Raw genomic sequence first — 24,893 nt, 5'->3', positions numbered from 1 at the left:
GAGCGTTTTTACATTTGCAGGCAGTATCATGTGCACCACTCTCTTGAAGGACATGGCATGTTTGAATCGATCGCAAACATTTCGCATCGGCACCATCGAAATCCTCGATACGACCTTACCGAACTTGTTTAATTGTTCACGTAACTCCTCATTTCTAATAAATGGTGGGATATTAATATTACTGATGTTAATCTTTACCGTCGGGGCTTGTATAGTGAACACAGAGAGGAACGTGTTCGGTTCAATGAACAAGCCTTGTTCGACTACACTCGCTACCATGTGCTCCTCGGACAAAAAAACGACAAATGTCTTATTCATACGAGAGGCAGCGCGAATACTGTGTGCACCAACGATGTTTCCAATGACGGAAAGCACATCGTTAATTTCCACCTCGTTGGGAGGAACACAAGCTAGCCCGTGTTTACGAGTTAGCGATTCGTACGTATCAATGCGGAAACGTTCGCCCGCCATTCTAATTCGACCAAAGAAAAGTTCGTAGCCAAGAACCGAGAGAACCCAATGTTTGTCGAACACCAACAAACAGATCAAATCCCCCCCCCCCCCCTCCCCTTGTCCGGACCAGACAAGAGGGTATCAAACCTAAATAATCGAGCTAAAGTAAATATAAAACGTGCGTTCTAAGCACAAAAATGGCTTATAAAGCGCCGTCAAAGCCAGTAGGCCGCACCCAACAAGGGCCCGCTCTCAATCCTCTCTCTCTCGAAGACAAGGGTGCAGAACGGATGAAAACACAATGCCGAAGCACACAGGATGGAGAAGGAGAGGGGGGGCAGGGGAGGGGAGGGGAAAAACGCAACGGGCTCACCAAAGCACAGAGCAGTTGCTCACAGCCGCCATGACGCCACACCCAACGCACCGACAGCCGATAGGTGGCGACAGAGAGAGAGAGAAAGAGAGAGAGAGATAGATATATAGAGATGTATAGAGAGAGAAGAGGCTCAAAACCAGAAAACAGGCAGTAGAAGACAGAGAGACCTCGACCTGTCTGTGATGTGAAAGTGGTAGGCCATAGACTCAGCTTCATAGCAGGAGATTCCAATGATCTTGAAGGCCTTGGTATCCACGGCATCAAGCTAAGCAAGGTGTGAGGCAGGGGAGCCAGCTCAGAGGGGAGAGCAGCACTCCATTGAGCTATGGATGAAGGCCTTGTAGGTAGATAGGAGTTTGGGTGTGCCAAGGAAGGACTTTGTACGACGCAGAATGCTCAGTCGGCAACTGGCTTTGGAGGTCAACTTCGAAGTGTGGTTGAAGAAGCTCAATTGCAAATTATGAATCAAACTCGAAGAATGATTCAAGGTTGTGCAGATGCAGATATTCGTCTGCCTTTGCATTTGAGAAGCTCAATTGCTCCACATGTAATAGAAGGGATGTATTGGGAACCTGAAAGAGAGGGTATTGGGAACCCAAACTTTTTCAGCAAAGACGTCATCACGAGCTATTGAATCACTAACTGGATTTTGTGCTTCAAGGGAGCTGAAAAAGAAAATCGATTGAAAGTCAAGACATTTTCAATCGAAATATATCTTTGCGAACAGCAGTCGCAAAGGGAGAATTTACTAATGCTGTAATTCTGATCTTTCAAAAGTGGAGGTGTTACACATCGGTGGACATTCATCTGCAGAAAGAAGTTCAGGCTGACTGTCCCATCTATTAACACTCGCTGGTATACTTTGAAGAAAGGCCATCGTTTGCCAATCCCCATGCCAGATTACAAAATTCCTGCCTCTTATCCTGCAGTGTTGGCCATATTCCTTGTTGTTCCGGCCTCTCTGGTTCAGGGGTGATCCTGAGAAAGTGGTTTTGTTTCTGGCAACCGCTATATCATTCATATGCCTTTGGGGCAATATTGATGCCCCCATTCTGGAGAGGTCATCGTAATCATTTTGACGTGTTACCAAAATGCGGTCTCATCTTCTGAATGCCAACAACCTGAGGCGCGTGCGATTTGGTCTCTTCCGAAGATAGAAGCCTCTTCCGGAAGATTGCTTTGCGCTGAACAGGCAGAAGAGAAGCAAGATGGCGGCCAAACATGTATTACTCGCGCTCATGATGGAAGAATTAGACAAAGATGACACTACATCACAAGTTGATGCAAATATCCAGATTGTGTTTTCACTTGCAAGTTTTGCTGCGTAAGTATAACCAGCAGCATTTCTCACGCCTCTTCTGCTGCCTCTTCCGTGCCTCTTCTGCTGAATGACGGGAAGAGGCATAAGAGCTTCCGAGAAGAGTCCAAATCGAACAACCGGAAGAGAGCCGGAAGAGGCTTCTGTCTTCGGAAGAGACCAAATCGCATGCGCCTCTGGAAAACCTCAGGAAAAAAATTTCTACACAATTTGCATGTTGTAGAGATTCTGCTCCCCCAGTGCAAGAGATGAGTATGTTTGTAGCTTATGGTTGTGAATCATGTGTAGTACCAAATGCTTTTTAACAGGCACTCGTGGGGAGACGAGGCGTTTAACAAAGCTAAGACAGAAGACAAGCCCATATTCCTGTCAGGTGAGTAGCCTAATTGAGGTAATGTTGTTGTTTTCTCTTTTCATATTTTACTCAAGAACCCAAAAGCTTTATTTCGGCCAAAATATGGATATACGAATTATTAATAACTAGCAGAGTGAGTACCTGTCCTATGGGCGAACTTGTTCCAAGCATGCAACACGTTCTTTTGTTCTGACGAATACCGTTATTTGGGTGGTGTATAGGCAATTGACAGCTTCTGGAAATGCTCCTGAAAAAGAAAAAAAAAACCCCGGGTTTCGCGCGTCCATGAATCAAAAACATGCCTACTGCTTGTAATTCAAAATACTTCACTGCACTGGATAACGTGGGGACAGGAATACTGTACTGTAAAGGTTGGACTTGTAATACCCTCTCTCACCTGGAGGCGGCGTAACATGATGATACACATTTATATAGAGAAGTTGCGTCCCCCCGAAAACCACAAGCAAAGATAAAAACATCGCTATACACTAACTTGGGTCATGCTGATTATATGTCGCAAGTCTGGATGCAATCGGCCCAGAACTGTAGGAGGAGTAGCACGACAGACAAACAAACACCGGTATGTGAATTATAGGAAGGATAATCAAAATGATTTACATTATTACACCATATCCAGTTAAGTTCACAATTATGCATTCATAGCACTCGCTCATGAGTATACATGAGGTATACTCATGAGGTCACCATGATGGTAATAGACCAGGGAGGACATTGATAAGTGATAACTTTATTCCGGCCTACTTCCTGGCACATAATGGTCTATTCTTTAGAAAAATACTTTGGGATATTTAAACAGATAGAACCGCCAGATGAATGTGCATTCATTTGATTGGCCTGTTTGATGTTCCCATCTGAGCACTTCGCTCATGATGCTGGAATCCCAGGTTCAAAGTTGAAATCCCAGATTTTGCTTTGTCTATTGACTACCAATGTCTTTGCAATTAATATAGAATAATAATGATGTATTCAAACTTCCTTGTCCTTTGTGCGGTTTCTCGAGAAGCTCCACTGTAAGCCTGACAACAGTTTGTTTTTAAAGGAGTACTCCATAATGCAGCACCCCTTGTATGCAACGCATAACGACAACCTTTTTAAAAATTATTTTATATATTTTTATTCGTTGGATTTATTTTCGCCAAAGACGCAACGTGCAACCAGATGGCTCGGAGATGAGAACGCCACCAAATGAGCAATGTTGCTGCCCTCAAGTAATTAATGTTGAACTAATGTTGCAAATTACAACTATAAAGAAGTGGGGTTTCAAATGACAGCCATTTATAAATGTCCAGCCATGCATGAATGTGCATTTATCATTGTATGTTTTTACCTGTACAAATGCATTCGAGGATTTTGCAGCCTAAAATGAATGCTTTATTGTTTGCACACAGGCCTATCATTTTAATGTGAAAATAATTCTTAACATTTTTAGCAAATTCACAAAAATGCTCTGTTAAAATGCTTCACTGCCCCCCTCCTGCTCTTGTCTCCCTGACTCTTCCCACTAAACCTTGGTTCATCCAAGGAGCATAAATTAGCTTGTTGGTGAAATAATTAATTAAATGTAAATTTCTATAATTAACAAATATAATTAAAATTAATTAATTAATAATTAATTAAAATAACTAATTAAAAGAAAAAACTATAATTAACAAATTCATTGAAATTAATAAATAATTAAAATAACATTAAATTGAACAAATAAATAATCTACCACATTTTCATCATCAGGTAAGCTGAGAGAGATGATTTAGCTTGCTTCCATCCAATAACCCTAAAGCTCGTTGGATGATTGTTCATGGTGTACAGTTACTAAGCAGACCATGTGCCGTGTTATTATTCTGACACTGGCCTCGTTTCAAAGCGATTCATTTGCACAGTCAATCCCATATTTTAGAAGCCGTTTTGAGCATTTATTTGATTAGGAAAGTCAGTCCGGGGATGCAAGCACCCAAGTCACCTGTACCTGTCTCTCTACCTTCAAGTAAATACCCAGAAGTGGCAAAAGTAAACAAATAGAGGTGGGCAGGTATGAATTTGTGTGCACGTGTTGTACGAGGTACTTCGTGTGTATAAGGGGTATTCAGAAAAATTTAAGAATGACATTATAATACTAGTCCAAAACAACAACAACAAAAAAATAATAGAATGCTTCTTCAGTTAAATCCACTTGTTCCAGTTGTCATTTCCAGTTAAAAGAAGAAACTTTTCCAGATAGCGCCTCTGGCTGCTGCTCGGCTGGTTTGGTCAGTACTGTATGTACTGGTGGTGAGCCAGCTGCTCAAAGCCACAGTCATGGATGGTGGTCTGTGCAACATGGGCATTGTGCACAGGGGCAATTTTGAAAGAGAAACATACCTCTGGTCAAGAACCCTCAGCATTTGTCGTTGATGGTCCACCTCGATTTTTGCATGAGGTTGGTGTAATATTTCCTGTTATTGTAATTCGTGAGGCATATTGGCAATCTGCAAGATTCCTTTGGCATCCCAAAAAAGCAAGACCATGATCTTGCCAACAAAACACTTTTGGTTTGGGTGTGAAACTTTTTGAGTGTTGCTGACCCCCGGTGCATGCATTCCAATTTTCAGGACTGGTGAAGTCACGTTTTACCAAACGAGCAATAGAGTCGGCTGGATTTGCGTTGAACACCTTGAGAGCTCACGTCATGGTGCCATATTGTCGCTTATCATGAGTACTGAGTACAGGATGTGCCCAATTGTCTGCAGATGATTTAATCCTCTGCCGTGGGAAATTCTGATCCAGGGGATATTTTAGCGGCTAGTGGGAATCCTTATGCAGTCAGTTCATTTCTAAATGCTAAAAGTGATCCGAGAACACTTCTAGAATCGCCTCGATGCGTAAAATCCGAATTTATATGTTGCCGCTTCTGAAGTTTTTTTGCAAACCTTGGTTTATGTACTCATTTTAAACACATGGCCATCATCCATATAAATGTCCATTTGATAAACTGCAAATTGTCAAAAAACGTATTCAAAATGGGTTTATGTTGGTAAGTGTTGCGGATTCCGGATTTAGGTGAATTACTATTCAGGTCATTGCTTATTAATGTTTATTCTATTAAAGGTTGTTGTGGTTAAATGGTTAGAGGCGCTCCTGATAACAGGAGACCGGAAACGGGATGGTGAACCGGAAGAAGAAAAAAAGACATGAGGTCCTAGAGAAGCGGCCATCTTCTTCTTCCTTGCCCAGCTCCGACGCGAGCGGTGTCGATATTGATTAGCGTTGGGAACGCTGAGTTTGAAAAGCCCGTCTGGCGAGAGGAGTTACCTGCGCGGGGTGATTGCCTGTTACGTGTCAGGTTGCCGTGGCTTCCTGGAAGGAACCAAGCGTCCGGCACTGTTCGCCTCGACGCCTCCGAGGGCGTGTACGGGTCGCACCTTGGGCCTCGCGCGCTTTGCGAGCCGCGCTTTGCTTTGCCCGCTTTGCTTTGCAAGGAGGTGTGCGCTGCAGCAGCTGTTCCCCGGTACGTGACGTGCACGTTTGGAGCACGTCAGCCAGGGGTCCGTTCAACCGCCCGTGTGCGGAGAAGTCGACCTTCACCTTGGTCTGGAGGGGCCCAGAGACATTGTGAGGGACAGTGACTATTGAGGGGTCGTGAGTGGGGAAAGGGGGGAAATATATGAGATGGCCATCTGAGTAATATTGTTGATTGATTGGGAATATATTATCCATTAATCCCGATCCTTGGTGTGGGGGTTTCTTATTGACTTGAATTGTTGTGTCTTTCATATTGATTGCGTTACGAAAGCGTATAAACCATATATCTTTCTGGCGGGGTTCCTCCCACGGTCCGGGGGTCACCAAGACCAGGTAGTTACCGGGAGGACCACGTAACAGTAAGGATGTACAAGGGATGTACGAGGGACATAATGATTTAATGGGCCAGGTATTCTGTTAGTATCTGCTTTGAATGGAGAGATTGTTATATTTGGAAGAAAATTGGACTTTTGCATATTGTAGTTGAAATCGACTTAAAAAGCTAATTATGAAGCTTGGCTTGTGGATTAAGGAGTCTTGTCCCAAAATCTATCTAACGATCTAAAAGTGGCTGCCACACACTTGGGCATTTTCAATATGACTGTCAATAAGTGAACTCTACTCCTGGTGATGTGGCTGAAGCTTAACAAAGTTATTGATTTCACACAATGTTTGCTAATGGTTAGAGCTATCAGTATATTGATCCTGACCAAGTCAAGCATTTTATCAGTTGAAAGGAAATATCTCACTGTTTCAGCTTCCACCAATAAATAGTTACCACAGTGCTCTTTAGGGATACTCTTCAATGTCGTCCACACCAGATTTGATGTCTCGCACACCTTATGGATCAGTATTTTCACGACAGCTGACCCTGATGCATGACATATCTGCACAGGGCTGGTTCTCTTGTAGCAAGAACATGACCTCATGCCGCATATCCCTTGACCGTTGCACTCGACGAGTCCCATGATAGGAGATGGCACAGCACCTGTAGTCGGTGGTATTGGGCTCCGGTTCCCAACCGAATCATCCACCCTTCACATCAAGCAGTAACACGTGCGAAAGATGAGCATGTCGCCATTCTCCCTCACAGCCATCTTCTTGGTGAACAGATACCAAGGAGCTACAGTCGTGGCCAAAAATATTGGCACCCTTGCACGTTTTTCAAATAATGCACCATTTCTTCCAGAAAATTGTTGAAATTAAAAAATATTTTTGTATCCACATATGTATTTCTTTGGTTTGCAGTGGAACAAAACAAAAAAAGCTAAACTTTTTTTTTTACTAAATCGTAGCTTATTCCACATAGAAATCCTAAAATGGGCCGGACAATATTATTGGCACCTTCTAGAAGTTGTTAGAAATAAGTAGATTTCAAGCAGATGATTCTCCTTTACTTTGAAATTGAACTCACCTGTGCTGAGTTGCAGGTGCCTGCAATATAAAAATTACTCATTCAACCAGTTTGAATTGAGAAAAGGAGTCATTCTGCTGTTTTGTGTCACTGTGTGTACCGCAATGAGCATGGAGAAAAGAAAGAAAACCAGAGAATTGTCTGAGGAGGTCAGACACAAGATTGTAGCCAAGCATGGACAATCTCAAGACTACAAGTCCATCTCCAAAGATCTTGATGTTCCCGTGTCCACCGTACGCAATGTTATCAGGAAGTTTAAGGCCCATGGCACTGTAGCCAAACTCCCTGGACGTGGCCGCAAGACAAAACTTGTTCGAAGATTGCAGCGAAGGATTGTTTGAATGGTGGAGAAAGCACCTCGATCAACTGCCAAACAGATTCAAGCTGACCTTCAGACACAAGGTACGACAGTTTCAACTTGCACCATCCGTTGCCAACTCAATGAAAAGGGGTTCTATGGTGGGAGACCCAGGCTGAGAAAGAGACTTAAGAAAGCCTGAATGGAGTTTTCTAAAACACACCTGAACAAGCCAAAATCCTTCTGGGAGAATGTGCTGTGGACAGATGAGACCAAATTAGAGCTTTTTGGTGAAGCACATCATCTCTATGTTTACAGAAAACAAAATGAAGCTTTCAAAGAAAAGAACACCTTCCCTACAGTCAAACATGGAGGAGGTTCAGTGATGTTTTGGGGTTGCTGTGCTCCCTCTGGCACTGGTTACCTTGAATGTGTGCATGGCATCATGAAATCAGGAGATTACCAAGGCGTTTTGGAGCGCAATGTTCAACACAGTGTCAGAAAGCTGGGTCTCTGTCGACAGTAATGGGATTTGCAGCAGGACAATTGGACAATGACCCCAAACACATTACAAAAGCACCCAGGAATGGTTCAAGAGAAAACGCTGGACTGTTCTGAAGTGGCCAGCAATGAGTCCAGATCTAAATCCCATTGAACACCTGTGGGAAGATCTGAAAACAGCAGGTGGGAGAAAGTACCCTTCAAATCTGGGAGAACTGGAGCAGTTTGCAAAAGAAGAGTGGGCCAAACTGCCAGTAGAGAGGTGTAGGAAGCTCATTCATAGCTATCGGAAGCGCTTGACTGCAGTTATTTTGTCCAAAGGCTGTGATACCAAATATTAAGTCTACGGAGTGAATAATTTTGTCAATGCTATTTCTTTTTATTTTCTGATTTAAAAGGATATATTAAATTCTGAATTAAAAACAAAGTTTCTGTAATATTAACAGTGAAATAAAGAATTGTGGAGACCAGATACTTTTGTTAATTTCAACTTATTTTCGAGAAAATTGTGAGTTATTTGAAAAAAAGTGCAATGGTGCCAATATGTTTTTGCCACGACTGTACCTGTAGTGTATGAATACCTTGTGCAAAGCTTGAAGCCACACATTTCCAAAGGGCTAGTCCTGCCGTGAATGACAGCCATGTTGTTTTCCCAAATTCTTGAAACACAATGTCAAATAGTGGGGCGGCTTAGCCCAAATATTCAAAAGAATTGTGCATTTTGTGATACAAGCACCAAATTTGGCACAAATGTACATTAATATGTTGCGAACATTTTCAGATATTGGGCCACTTGAAATTCCGTAATTCTTTTTTTCAAATTTTTTCAAATTTCGTAATTTCAAATTTTTCGGGTGACACCGTCACAATTTCGGTCTTCGAGGCCGGCCGATAGGCAAAGTGTGACCGGAAGGGACGAGGTTCTCCTGACCACGTGGCCCTCGATCTGGGAAGCGAGAGGCGTTCCATTAGTGGACGCGCCCCTCACGCCCGACTTTTGGGCGGCCCCGGCAGGCCGTTTGTTTTGACGTTCCGTGACAGGCCCCGCACCCCCACCTCCGGGCCGACCGGAAGCTTGTGCTGAGTACATCATACCTGAACAACTCAGTGAGGCAGAACACAGCAGTGCACACCAGGGTGACCCCTTCAGTGCATAAACCAATTAACCTGTCCACTGCAGGGCATATAGAAATGAAGTTATTTTCTGCATATGATAATAATATAAGTTCAGTTCTATATAACAATTTCTGTTATCACCACTACCACTACAACTACCACTACTACAAGCTTTGTCTGGAATTTTGTGGACTAACAGACAAACAGACATACAGACAAGCTGGGATCAAAACATTACCTCCTTCCACCATTGAGTGTAGAGGTAAACATCATGGAAATTATATCATGCCCTAGATTTAATTCATGCTTACCCGTGTATTTGCTTCACTGGTTCACAAGGTCTTTTGCATACATGTAATTCAGACTCTCGTCTTCATTGCTGACCACACAATGTTCGCAACATATTAATGTACATTTGTGCCAAATTTGGTGCTTGTATCACAAAATGCACAATTCTTTTGAATATTTGGGCTAAGCCGCCCCACTATATCGGCCGGCCTCGAAGACCGAAATTGTGACGGTGTCACCCGAAAAATTTGAAATTACGAAATTTGAAAAAAATTGAAAAAAAAAATTACGGAATTTCAAGTGGCCCAATATCTGAAAATGTTCGCAACATATTAATGTACATTTGTGCCAAATTTGGTGCTTGTATCACAAAATGCACAACAGGTTTGCTATGCTGCTACACTAAAATGCCAGATAAAGATTCCACCATGTCCTCTTTCCTTGTGCAGCAAATTTCTCAGTAGTATCACAGCAAATTAATATTGGCATGCCAGCCCAACAATCCTGCTGCTTCCTCGTGTCATCAGCAGGGTCATCACTGGCTTCACCTTCACTTCAATGTTTGTACGCCTGGCACTGGTATGAACATCGCCAAATGTAGAGGCTGTGACGAATGTTTTCTTCTGGTCTTTGAAGGTTATAAATAGTAGGGGAGCTCCCAATAGAGTTCGTGACCATTTTCCCGTGATCAAGGTTTGAAGGTTGATTTTGAAAGATAAAAATATATATAAAAAAATAAGCTTGGGTATCTTTTTTTAAAATGCGGGCTAACTCGGCCAGAGGACAAAATCCAAGATGTCCGCCAAAACCGCGAAATCGGGCATATTTCCGCCTACGTGAATGCTACATATACATATTGGGTGTCCATATGTGGGTTTTTCTGGGCCCAGATCTTGCATCTTACATCAGTCAAGTGATATTGTGACTTAAAATGATATTAAATGATTAATGTTGACCAAAATCCAAGATGGCCGCTGCAAAAAACCATGTATTGTATATGTTCATAATTGTGCATACCATAGATTCATCGCTGGCGTCTAAATACAGTTTTACATGACTAGTGTTTTCATTTATAACCTTACTGTTACTATGAATGACTTTTTGAGCAGGTAACGAACCAAGATGGCTGCCTCTCGCCCGTTAGATAAGCAGTTATGGCTACTGTACATTGTATCTATTGCAACGTCTTTTATTTGACACAATGTTCAAGGTTTTCATTTGCAATCAGTAAGAAAGAATTTATCTTTCTCTATTTTGTTTTATTATATTTACAGTGACATGACATTACATTTACAAGCAGTGATACACATTGCACAAGTAGCATATACGGTAGGGTTGAAAATGACAATAGTTGTTATAACAGTTTGTTTGTGTTGGATAGATTGAAATTGTTATTCACTGTCCGAATCGTCCGTCTCGGACCCAGACTCGACTGGATCATCCATAGTTGGGCTGCTTTCCAAAGCCTGAGTTAGTTTTTCTGGGAGTGCTGGGTGAATGTACCTCAATGGAAGACACATGCCTTCCTCGAGATGCCAGCCATGAGATAAAGGAGACGGTGGCGCATCAGGTTTTTCGTAGTTGAGCAACACGTAGGTTTGATAGTTCACTCTCTTGACTTTCAAATCGTGGGATTCTTTGTCTGGTGGAAGCCGCAGTATTGATTTCCTTTTCATTTGTCGCCACTTCCTGGCCCGAGCATCACACAAAGTGGTACTTTGTTTGTCCTTGTATATGTACCGTATGGTGTACAGCGTCATATGATCAAGCACCTGCTGAGGGACCGGTAGGTGTTTCCCTACTTCACTGAGGAACGCTCTAGCTTCAGGTGAAGTGGATGATATGTCGAAGATGGTTTTCTTCCCATGTCCAAAGAATGCTGCTGTTGTGTCTGAGCCGCTGTGGACGTGAAGAGGAACTATGATATCTGCTATTTCCTTCGGGCAGAAAGCTGTACAATCTATGAACTGCTTTTTGTACTTCATTGCGAGCACCCCTTCAGTTCTATGAGCAACATACGATGCCAATACAAGCACGTCCATATCTTCTGCGTCGATGATAACAGGTGTTTCTATTCCAGCTTTACGTATTTGTGAGTAGATGAAGAACATGCATGTGTCTGCTTCTAACTGTTCACACTGGAAGTCTGTAACAGGCAAACCTGTCGATAGATTGACACATGTGGGCCCAACGCAGTAGACAAATTCAGTGTTAGAATAGTTTCGGTACAACACGCTGAACTCGTTTCTGAGAAAGATCTGTAGGTGCTGCTTGTTTGTTGCATTGTGGAAGAAGTCTTGAAATCCTTTGGCAGATGGGAATTTGTCCGACTGCTTGAAAAATACATTCTTGGAGCCATCTGAAAATCCAGAAGTGCTTTTTCGAAGCTTGCGTTCGCTATCCTTGACGGTCAGGGAAACATCATATCTGTCATTGACAAACACAACTTGTGATGCATATTTATGTCTGCTCATAATGACGGCGAACACCTTCGATGCGTAGTCTCCCCAGGTGTAGGAAATTCCATCAGCCTTTTCCCTGTCTTCTACCGATGGCGTAGACAAACGCCATATAAATCCCATGTCCAGGATCGCCGTGTACTTGTCTGGTGTTGGTTCCAACGCATGTAGCTTGAATTTTTCTACCAACTTAGATTTTTGCACTTTTTTCATGGTGCCGTTGATATTGAATATTGGCAGACATTCATCTGTGACTCGGTACGACATTATCTCTGACAAGGTGAAATTTTCGGTGTCATTTTCAGCAAGTGAGACAACTGCTGCCATCGCTCTGTTCTCCATTGCGTCTGACTTCATGATGCGCTCGCCAGTCTTGACTGAAGGTGGGTTGCTGAAGTTCCGTCTCAAATTCCTGTGAATGGTTGCATGGAAAGGTTTGTTGCTGCTGAACATTCTGTCTTCACAGAATGCCTTCAAGCATTTCTCGCCATCGGTGTGGACCGATTCAAAATCTTGAATGAGGTCATCAGAAGCTACCATTCCAGACTGTAGTGACTTCAAGACCTTGTTTTCTTCATTGAAAGGGTCACAGCCGAATTCAGTGATGCAGTTGTTAATATCTTGTACAGCTTGTTCGTCTTCCTTCATGCGAGTGGGAGCATTTTCACTGTGATGTCGTTTTGATTCTGATGTGCTGGCAAGATCATGCAGTGAGGATCGGACTCTATTAACATTGTTAGCATTTCGGGAATGTGACAGCAGCATCTTTTCGTTCTTCAAAATTTTGAGCCAGCCAGCTTTCATCTTTGAACCCTTGTTCATTGTCATCTCGATCCAGAGATCCAATGGCAAACATGAGTAAGGCTTTCCCGACATGGATTGAGCAAATAAGCCATCTCGCATGTATTGTGCTACATCCTCTGGGAGGGATTCCATTTCCAGCCAATACTCAACCAACCACCGTCCATATTTATCGTTGTCATAAATCTGGATCCATGGTAGCATTAAACGTAATGTCGACTTGAATTGTTCCCAGTTCTGGATTCTCAACGCATGCAGATTCATCATCAATATTTCAGTCATCTCCATAAATGTGATCCAGTACTTTGCCATTGAACCACCGGACTCCTCAATTCTATTGAACTCATCTGCCACCAATGAAATAACCTCTTGGTTGGCTTCCAGAAGTGCATAACATTCCTGCCGTTCTTCTGCTGTTGAGGAAGGATTCCGCAGGACAGTCAAGTGAGCTTCAAGTTAATCTGAGATGCTTCCCCCATTCTGTAGTGACTGTTGTATGATTCTTCTCAGCAGAGTTTCATACATCAATCGGAGACATCGTATGCTCCTCTTGTAGTGTTTGCCCCGTAATGCCTGGTCCACAGACCCTTCTGCAATAACATCTGCCGCAACGAGGATGTCAGACAAGCCAGACCCGTGAAAACGCTTATTCATGGCAGAAATGTAAGACATGTGAATATGAAATGGGCCCATAGAAGGCAACACGACACTGAATTTATCAGGGTGTTCGTATCTCATTTGCACTATCAAGGCATACACTGGTTGATCTCCTACCAACTGGATGAAGGGCATGTTCTTTTTGCCTGCTGCATCAACCATCCGGCACATTATTTCGTGCACTACAGATTTTCCAGGAGGATTTGGAAAAGTCAAGAAGTAATACGGCTTGCTTTTGACAACATGCGGCTGAACTGTTGACTGGAAACCTGCAAATCCCCCAACTGTTTGACTGCATGGTGCAGGTGGTGTATGAGTCTCATCTAGACGTGCCATGGCATGAATGAGTCCTCGCTGCCTCTGGACTTTAGTATCTGAAGGAGTAATGTCAACACCTGTTCGCATACTTGGAGCTCCATGCTGGACAGTCTTGTAAGGATGGACTTTATGCTGATCGATGCAAAGATGCTTCATTTCTTTAGACTTGGGAATTGTTAATTCTGGGGCCGATTCCTCTGGAGCATGAACCAAATCAAGTGGCTGGACAAACATAACATTTGTACGGTGTGAAGTGTTCGCGCCAGTTAGCGTGTCCTCAGAAAAGTCATCATTGTCCATTACTGCTGTCCCTGGCATACCCAGTGCAAGCTCCTCTGGACATGCTTTGTTCTGCTCAATATCGTACTTGGCCCAAGCATCATAGAGATGTAGCACGTCTTTGTAGCTGATCCCAATTGAGAATTTTTTCAATAACTCGACAAGTTCCCGGCTTCTGGTTAGTCCGTGTATCATAACAGACAACCTTGTTCCAAATGAAGTTCGTTTGCCTGTCATATATGAAGAGAGCAAGGCAGTCAAAGCGATAACTGCAGAGTCGTCATCCTCCATATCAAGGTCACGCTGAGGTTTTGAAGACTTTAGACGGGAAATGAGCTGTTTCAGTAGGCTGCTTGTTTCGTCCTCATTGAGTAAATCGTCAATGTGAGGTGGCCAGATCATTGGCGATACTTTTGCTGCTTCAGCTCTAATTCGTTGCGCTACAATTGAGACGAGTTGGTCATCAGTTGCACCTAGGCAATTTACAGCAGCTTCTATGTATGTTCCACCAGCTGACGTGTCAAAAACCATTGAGCTCTTGATTTTTGTAACTCTTTCGTGGAAACCAATTTGGTCGCTGAATTCCGTTTGGAGCATAGATTTTATTGTGCTAGACTTCACAGTGTTCACAGTCATGCCAAAGTTCACCAGCATTTGCGTGTAGTCTTGTAGAAGGCTCTGTAGTGTTCGGAGTTCATGTCTTTCAAAAATTACAGTGCGCACATGTTTGAAAAACATTTGACGTACTTCTGCCAGTCGTACATTGTGCATGTGCAAATGTTGATCATTATAATCATGGACTTTGATGTATTTCGTCCAACATGACCGATGGTAGCGGATCTCTGTGGCAAATGGATCTGACGTGGAATCAATCAGTGTCAAAATGCGATCCCGCATATTCTCGTCGTCCAGATGGACTGTGTGACCTTTGAAGACATGCCATGCATCCATTTGTTGCATGATGTGCCACTTGTCCCGTCCAGGGTGTTTCAGGTCTTCTCCCTTCATACACCAAACACACAAATGTTTGTCTTGTATAATACCGGTTTGTGATCGTGATTGTCTCTGAGCGCAAGATGGTCCAGGTGCTTCGTCAGCTACATCATCGCTGCGAGAGATTTCTGTTTCAAAACATTTCTTTTGTCGCTTTAGTGCCTGCTCCAATTTATAGTTACTGGCCAGTTGAACTTTACACAGTTTGTGGAAATATATTCCAGCTGGTCCATTGTGCCATGGCACTGCATCAAAGACTTGACCGTATTTGTCCAATCCTCTCCATCGTTCTGCTTGTTGTTGGAGATGCTGCCAGGCTTCTGGGCTTAAGCTACTCTTTTCCTCATCACAATGCTTATGACAGAGGATACACTCACTGGAGCTTGATAGTCCTGGAGGCTGGTCCTCATCTTCACTCTTTCTCTTCTTTCCTTGAATGGGTGGTGTCGCCATGGTATACTCTGCAATGAAAAATAAAACCTATTACTTACTGTACATACCGTACATCAGACAGCATGATATGAATGATGTTAATACTTAACTGAACTTAAATATTGAACAGGACAGATCTTTATCTCTTAAAGAAAGGGACTTAACTAATATTTTAACTATTATTAGTTGAATATACTTAACTGTAATGCCTTGATCCATTGTCCACCCTGGTACTCCCTGGAAATTAATACTAACAACTACCTGTGAACAAATACCTGTGAAACTTAATCAAACCATCTTGTAGATAAGGCAGCAATCTTGGTTCGTTACCTGCTCAAAAAGTCATTCATAGTAACAATAAGGTTATAAATGAAAACACTAGTCATGTAAAACTGTATTTAGACGCCAGCGATGAATCTATGGTATGCACAATTATGAACATATACAATACATGGTTTTTTGCAGCGGCCATCTTGGATTTTGGTCAACATTAATCATTTAATATCATTTTAAGTCACAATATCACTTGACTGATGTAAGATGCAAGATCTGGGCCCAGAAAAACCCACATATGGACACCCAATATGTATATGTAGCATTCACGTAGGCGGAAATATGCCCGATTTCGCGGTTTTGGCGGACATCTTGGATTTTGTCCTCTGGCCGAGTTAGCCCGCATTTTAAAAAAAGATACCCAAGCTTATTTTTTTATATATATTTTTATCTTTCAAAATCAACCTTCAAACCTTGATCATGGGAAAATGGTCACGAACTCTATTGGGAGCTCCCCTACTAAAAGGCATTTGCAAGGAAAATTCCAACTTCCTGCTTTGTCTTCTCATGACTGAGGAAATGAATCATTATAATGTTGGCAAGATTTGTAGATTCATTCACTGCTATGTATAGTGCGTTGCTGTTACGTCTTTGCTTCTCTTTGCTCTTGTTGTTGCCTTTCCGAGAACCCTCACTTTACGGATCCAAGATCAACCTTGTCTCGTCATACAATCCCAGTCTTTTGTTCAATTATAGCTTGGAATGCACTGTTTAGATCAGACATTGTTTCTATCTTTGCTCTGTCAGGAATTAAGGGCAGTATGGCCATACCATCAATTATGATGCATGTTCGTGGAGTTTCAGGTGGATGCCTTGTTATTGTCCTTGTATGAGGAATTTGTTGGCTCTGGTCATCTCTCAGCATTTGAAAACCTCCCCTGCAATATTCACCCATCTCGCCAATTCCTTCCTACCTTGTTTGGTTGTTTTAATGGAGATTCCATTCCTTCATGTTTCTCATTTTTTTCACGTTTTCTTCCCGACTTGTTATCCTTTTCCAACTATCCGTTATAGTCCTAAGTGTTCCTATTTGAAATTATCCCAGTCTCGCAGCCAGCTCATGGCATGAAATTCCACATGCATGTCTGGCAGTCATTCTAAAAAAATCGGGCAATGCCCCTGGGCTCACCTGATAGAACAAGGGAACCACTGGTAGGTGTGGATGACACACAAATTTTGTAATGGAGAAGAAAGTAAATGCCTATTTTGAGGGGCAAATCTGATGTTTTTTTAAATGCTGTGAACAACCTTTAGCTTCAGCACCACGGGTGCTGAAGGTGGTCAAGTTTCATCGAAATTGTGTGTGTGTAGTTTCAGATAAGAAAGCAAATACCTATTTTGGGGGACAACCCCCCTGTAAAAACCCTTAGACCCTGATTTTTTTAAATGCGGTGAACAAACTTTATTAGACCACGGGCGATGGAGGTTGTGGTCAAGTGTCGTTAAAATCGTGTGTGTAGCTTCGGAGAAGACGTTCTGAGTGTTTACATACAGCTGAAGTCAATACCTCCAACGACACAGGCGCGCATTCGTGCCGCGTGACGTGGTGACGTCATCGCGCTTTCACCTTAAAAGACTTATTTGATATAAGTTAATATTTTGATATAAGCCTTAGAAAACCAACCCTATAGAAGTCAATACCTCCAACGACACAGGCGCGCATTCGTGCCGCGTGACGTCATCGCGCTTTCACCTTAAAAGACTTATTTGATATAAGTTAATATTTTGATATAAGCCTTAGAAAACCAACCCTATACGGGACACCGCACGATGCTAATACCTCCCCTGACCAATTTTTGTTCCAGGTGAGCTAAAATTGGATCTGCCTGGCCCCATTATCCATGTTATGAGTGAAGTTTATGAATCAAATTTTAGTGAATTTAATAAACATGTTAAAACATTGTCCCTCCCGATTGTTACTATTTCGTCCGCTGAATTTTTTTTGGGATTCTATCTGATTTTGGGCCCCGTTTGGAAAATGGCTACCAAATCCTAACTTGACATACCAATGAAAAGGTCATTTAAGATACGAATTAATGTCCCTTGCCCATTTTTATTGGCCGTTGGCTACTTGACAGGGAGGATAGCCCAACATTTGTACTTTTATGTGTCAGGTAGCCATTTTGAATAAATGAACACTTAATTCAGGTTTCCCCCAAAAAGTCAGCATTGCCAACATGGAATTTTGGAATATATACTTTAAACAGTTTAAACAGGAGACAGTTTAAAAACTGTTTTCAGATTGCTTTCAACATTTAGAAATCACCTGACCCCTTTTTAGACATAAGGAATCCTCCTAGACCTAGATATTAATATGGCTCTCGTCCACAATGTCACGAGTTGGACCACACAAAGGCTATGGGGGCAAATGAAGGCGCACCTCCGCCATATACAGCCGCCATGCGTTGGTGTCATTATTTTGAGTTGGCACCTTCTTTGCATAAATATTTTGTCTCCTTTTTCATGAATTTATTTGTACAATGTGCACAGTGAGTCAGTGGTCGACCGACTCGATGCTGCATTGCCATGTGATGCTGTGATTCTTCATTTGTGTGCAAGCAGTTGGTTATTCCACCTGCCATTGGTGCCACGTCATGGAGCACGAGTCATTCAACAACCCAGAGGTGGCGAGTATCCTCAATGATAACTATATTTGTATCAAGGTGGACCGCGAGGAAAGGCCAGATGTGGATGAAGTGTACATGGCTTTTGTACAGGTAACATGTCATCGTTGTTATCGGTGGTGCTACGTTTTGTTAATGTTGTTTTGTTGTTTGGGTGTAATATTTTGTCCAGTGTTTGACTCCACGACCTTCTCAAGGACTATTTGTTTATAACCTGATTAAGCTCCTGCAGGCTCTTGGAATAATAGTCCAGGAATAATAGATTTAACCCGGAACAAATTCAAACAAAGCTGAAAATTTCAGGATATGTTCAGAAAACTGTCCTGAATAACATACTAAAAGTCCCCAGACATCCCCTTTGTGCTTCAACGGAAATTCAAGATGGCGTCCAAAATGGCGGCAATTTTGGCATTTTATCATATTACCACCTAAAAACATGATAGAAATGCAAACAGGGTGTCAAAATACATGTTTTCAAGCACGAGGATTGTTTTAAAGATTACATTATGAGTTTATATGACTTATATGTGTCATTCGATCGATTATGAACAATTTCAACTACTTATAAGATTATATTTTATCATCATCGTCTTCATCACTGTCAGGAAAAACTGGTCTAGTCTCTTCATCTTCTCCATCTTCATCCAGCAGTGATGGAAATGGTGCAGCATTGTTGCAGGTCTGGCCATTGCACTTGACGCATAAGGTGGAGCAAGGTAACCGAAGCTTCCTGCAACCGCACGACGAGCCACACCCATCTGCTTTGCAGCAGCATGATACCATGTTTAGCAGAGTGTCAGGGGCAATGGGCTGGTCTGTTTCAACGGGAATGAGATTGTTATCCTGCAGTCTCCATCCCCACTCTGTTGGCTGCAAGGGATTGCCCGTCCACTCCTGAACCGTTAAGTAGGTTCTGAAGGCATGCTGCTTGGCTGCAGCACTTGTTGGGGGTAACGATGCTAGCTGAAAGGATGATGAAAGGGAGGTTCTGCTGATTGCCTTTTTGTAGGCAATATATCGTAACTTGTCCAGGGAAGCACATTTGCTGCTAGCTCCATACAACTTGAGAAGGAGCCTTTCACCTGTGGTCAGGTTCACTATGTTTTTTCGTTCAAAATTTTGGTAGATTAGCAAAACTATACATTTTTGGAATATTCAGAGCATGAGGAATCCAAAAATTAATGTTTACATTTGCGTAGACACCTTTGCGAAAATGACACTCAGGACAGTGATGAAGATCTGTAAAAGCATATTCCTGAACGGTATAGACCTCGTAGATCCTGTGTATAGGACTTATAGTTCAATCTGATACTACCTATAACTTCCTATAACAACCTATAATTTCAAAGGACTTGCAATATCATGTATTATGTAATACAGTTATATCACAAATATAAAGACAATGGTTTTCAATTACCTTTGTTTGTTGCTTTTCTATAATCCTGAGCACTATTTTGAGGCCTTTATTGGATTCCTTGACCCAGAAAACATAGGATTAGCATATTTAATTAAGTCTCTAGGTTGACTAGAAGCCGAGATCGCACAAAATATGTATTTTATGGCGGCCATTTTCAAAATCCAAAATGGCGGCCATGCAGGTGTCTGTGCAAATGCCAACATTGATTTTCAGATTCTCCATGCTCTGAAGATTCCAAAAATGTACAGGTTTGCTAATCCCTAAATTTTGAAAGGAATTATATTTGTTAACATAGTGAACCGGACTATCTTCATCACTGTCCTGAGTGTCATTTTCGCAAAGGTGTCTACGCAAATGTAAACATTGATTTTCAGATTCTCCATGCTCTGAAGATTCCAAAAATGTACAGGTTTGCTAATCTCCCAAAATTTTGAAAGAAATTATATTTGTTAACATAGTGAACCGGACTATCTTCATCACTGTCCTGAGTGTCATTTTCGCAAAGGAGTCTACGCAAATGTAAACATTAATTTTTGGATTCCTCATGCTCTGAATATTCCAAAAATGTATAGTTTTGCTAATCTATCAAAATTTTGAACGAAATTATATTTGTTAACATAGTGAACCTGACTACTGCCTTTTGCACTTCCTGATGAGTGCTCTCAGTACTGGAGAAGTTTTTCAGCAAACCATGGTGTTTCTCCTTATATACCAGGTTGAATGCTTTGCGCTTCCCCTGGCGGTACAGGGCAGACACAGTATCGCCACCAGTTATTGCATGGAGCACCATCAAATATGTACTGCAGTCGCCAATGCTTTCTTGAATGTCCCGAACCCTGTACAGTGTTGTGGGGTTCTTCCGACATAGCATATACACGTCCATGTTTATGGTTGCTTGAGCCACCAGCATTACGAGTATGTCTGTGTCTGTACCAACAATAACCACAGGGTTCCCTGACTCTGCCAAAGATAGAGCGGTTGAGACTATCAGGGCATCTGCATCAGCCTTAGCTTGCTTCACCAGAATGCCCGACTCATGACGCATAATGTCACTAAGCATCTGTATCAGCCGCTCCTTGTTGTGACCATTGGCCAGAAATGCAGCCTGGGAAGTGGTGGTTTGCATGTTATGGTCAAACAAGATGTTACTGGATGTGGCTTTCTTTGCCCGCCGCTGTTGTTCAACTGCCTTTGTGGAGCTGGTGTTATAGCCATCAAATACAACAGTGTTGCCTGCTCCATAATGTTTCAAAGTATAGGAAACGTAACAATGACACACATCACTGTACTTCGATGGTTGTGGCCAGAACACCGACTGCAACAGATGACCCCCATCCACAACGTAGCGACACTTGTCGGGCATGTCCAGCTGTGCAGGGACAAACGACTTCAGGAGTGTACCTAGGGCACTCTTGTTTGTCTTCCGCATGGCGCCATCGTGAAACAGGGAAGAAGGTTGAGGGCCAAGTTCGTATGCCAGAAACTCTTCCAGGTCCGAGCTAGTCTTCAAGACACAGTTTATCTTGTTGAAGAAGAGATCAGGATTCACGACTGTGTTTTCCCCCTTGATGTTGATGCTATTATGCTTATCATTCAACGTCTTCACTTTGTCGCTGCGGTGCAGTGTGATCTCTGTGAAGCGTTTGCCGGCTATCCTAGAGGCCGCAGTAAGACCAACGTTCACTGCATCATCACAGTTGACCGAGACATCAGCTACAACTCCAGTCGCGATTGACACCAGACGGTCTCGTTGATAACCAGCAAATGGTGGATGCGCCTGCAACCATTGCACAAAAACACCATGATCCGTGTTGAATTTTTCTTTGGTGGATGAACGGAGATCCTTATGTTGTTCCGAGTTAGTTGTGTGTACACCAGTGAACTCCTCCAGATCATCACAGACAGGGACACATTGAGGTAAAGCATGAACCCATTTTGCCAAGGTACTGTCGGTAATACCTCGACCATGGGTCATTCCCCCACTCATTTTCAGCATCCTCATCAAGAACTGCTCGATTGTTTGATCAGAGAAATTCCCAGCCCAGAATTCATTAGCTCGGCGGATTGTGAAGTAACCTTTGTCAGTGAACAAACTATACTCATCAGGTGGCATGACTTTGTTGATGGATTCCATCTGCTGGAGGTAGAGTCTGGCAGATTTGGCATAAGGAAGATGACCAGCTGCGTGGAAATGTGGAATCATCTCCCTTACACTGTGAAGGTGGAGCTTCCAATCACCTGTCCTCTCAGCTCTGACAAAGTTCAGCATCAGGATAACCTGATGGACGTATTGCACCCATAGCTTGCCAGTTCTACTATGGCTAGCTGCTTGGTCAAGCTGTTGTGACAGTAGTTGGTGGAACTGCGTAACAATTTCGTCCTCTTCTACATTAGCAGTGCCTACATCTTGGTGAAAAGTGTTGTCGTGCACACAGGCCAGGTGTTCTCTGTCAGTCTGGTTTAACGAGTCAGACTTCTCCAGCAGGACACTCATGAGAGCTCACAAGGAGAGAATGTGAGCCCACACTGCTCGAGAGTAAGCATGGCCAGTCAGCATGTGTACCACAGACCCATTGGCATACACTCTTCCCCACAGTTCCGCTAACCCACTCCCTGACATGATGTGGCCTATACTACCAAGATATGACATCAGAAGATGAAATCCACCAAGTCGAACAATCACTTTGTCCAAGTCGTTGGAAGCAGCAACTATTTCTGAAGCCTTCTGGAACAAAGGCTGATCAAAAGTTACAGGACAGATTTTCAGATCATGTTTTTCACTTTGTTCTTGGGCAAAACACAGTGCAGAGTAGATGGTGCTGGGGTTACTAGGATCAAGATTGATGAAGGGGAGAGTTTCAATTCTGGAGGTATGAAACTCGACATTCCTCACAACAGTTTTCATGAATCCACTCCAAGGAACTCGAGATGATAGGTTCAACACATACCCAAGCATCCAAACCAAATCAAAAGCTGTCGCTTGAAGAATTTGACTGTCAGAAATGTTCAGAGACTCAACTGTTACACACTGAAGCCCAGGAACTGGCGGTTTGCTGTAAGTCTTGATGGGGATTTGCGCAAATGTACCTAATAGCTCTTTTGATGGTGCTTTCGCTGTGCGCTTGATGGGCGACTTATCCACTGTTCCGTAAGGAGTTACACATGCTATTCCACCCATAGCATGAAATGTGTTGTGACCGGTCAGCGTAGCTACGTTGAAGTCCGCATTGTCAAACACAAATTGCGTAAAACCATTCAAGCCATAGGAAGGTTCGCAAGTGGGTATTAGACTATTCTCAAAGCGTTGCACTCCCTTGTAATCGTCAGCAAAGGTGATACTGCTCAGGATATCTATCAGCTCACGTGAGGCGTAGTTGCGATGTATGTACAATGCAATGGCAAGTAGCAATGGTGAGCTAAATGACCTCGGCCTGCAGGTTGAAATGATGGAATGGGCTATGGTCGTGCACCGTCTGTTTACAACTCTAGACTGTTTATCCTTCAGATCTAGCAATTTTTGCAAGAAACGCTTTAGTGAGTCAGGAATCAAGGTGTTACCATTCTCAGTGTCTTTCATTGTGGGGTATTCAGTGAGATCATAAATTGATAAGCGAATATCATCAAGAATAATTGATGCAGCCATTTCAATTATTCGATCATTTTCGTTATAATTCCCAGTTGTTCTGTCGGTCACCCACTTTTCACGAAGGATCCGGTGCGCAGGGTCACGAAAACTGACAATGCTTGTCTTTCCAGGGATACTTGTGATGATGATGTCTTCACCATAACGTTCGTTCGGCTTCTGTTTGAAGTATTTGATGGAATACCCTTCTTCACCTTGAAGAAACGTTTCCATATGTTCCATGAGCACCGAAATAGAAAACTGACATTCATCATTCTCATCTATAAATGAACAGAGTGTATTGAAGGCATAATCTCTTACAGCGTCAGCTGGTTTGCCAACGGATTGTGTTTTCTCAGTATTAGTAAAGAACTCAACACCACAGGCTCTATGGTATTTGGCCTCAGCTGCTACCAAATCTATGACAGCATCTATTCTCTTGGCAACTTTGTTGCCCCACTCATCACATCTTTCTCTTGCGCGTTTCGAAACACTGTCCTTATATTCAATGGTCTGAACATTGCTGAAGGGTTTCCTTCGTTTGAGTGCGATTTTGCTACTTGTTTCTATCACCTCAGCACAATATAAGCAGTCACTTACTATATTAAAGACGTTGGTTCTGGATCTTAGTGTGGCTGGTGCAACATCATCCTCAGATGGTTCCCCACGCGCCTTTCGCTTCGCTGCCTTAATGCTGGTTTCGCGGGTGTTCCCTTTGCGACAAGCAGCGTGCACTTGCAGAGGGTCTGCCGACTGAAACAGGTCGTGGAGTCCATCTTGTCTTTTCAAACTTGCTTCCACCAGAGTCCTGCGCCCCCTCTCTTCAACACAGACGTAACTACTTCCCAAATTTTCTTGACATATTACACACGACGCCATCTGTGAAAGACAAACAAATGTAGAGTTAGTAAAGTCAAAGGAAAGTTAATGCTTGAAAATGTATGCAGACAAATATGTATGCAGAAACATGATACTAGGAATCTTTCTCTTGCTCGTTTCGAAACACTGTCCTTATATTCAATGGTCTGAACATTGCTGAAGGGTTTCCTTCGTTTGAGTGCGATTTTGCTACTAGTTTCTATCATAGCGGATATATCATATATTTCTTTTTTAGATTGTCCTTGGCACAAGCAACACAATTCAAGCAAGGTCAAGCGCATAACGTTTTAGCGGAGACACAATGTGCCAAAAATCATAAACTTACCAGTAGTATGTTCTTGAGTACTTTAGATACAGTTTGTTCATTTCTCTATCACAATCAAATACATTGATTTGTGATGATGATGCTAAAAGTGACAACACCGTGACGTGAGACTACTACTG

At 42.6% G+C, this 24,893-nt stretch overlaps 1 protein-coding gene across 3 annotated transcripts in view; it reads left to right on the top strand.

The window, feature by feature from the left end:
• The window catches only part of SPATA20 (spermatogenesis associated 20), a 150,376-nt gene that overhangs the window by 27,044 nt on the left and 98,439 nt on the right, over nt 1-24,893 (top strand). For 2 of the 3 annotated variants that reach the window (XM_078778946.1, XM_078778947.1), the window contains exons 3-4: nt 2,456-2,520; nt 18,470-18,624. In XM_078778946.1, coding sequence (XP_078635072.1) covers nt 2,456-2,520; nt 18,470-18,624 — 220 coding nt within the window. The remainder of the gene's footprint in view (nt 1-2,455; nt 2,521-18,469; nt 18,625-24,893) is intronic. The other variant, XM_078778948.1, reaches the window with a different exon arrangement.

Source organism: Myxine glutinosa, chromosome 5 (genome assembly GCF_964187855.1).
Source record: "Myxine glutinosa chromosome 5, kmMyxGlut1.1, whole genome shotgun sequence".
Taxonomy (NCBI): domain Eukaryota; kingdom Metazoa; phylum Chordata; class Myxini; order Myxiniformes; family Myxinidae; genus Myxine; species Myxine glutinosa.
The sequence above is the reverse complement of the archived record's forward strand: the minus strand, read 5'-3'. Positions and strand labels throughout refer to the sequence as shown.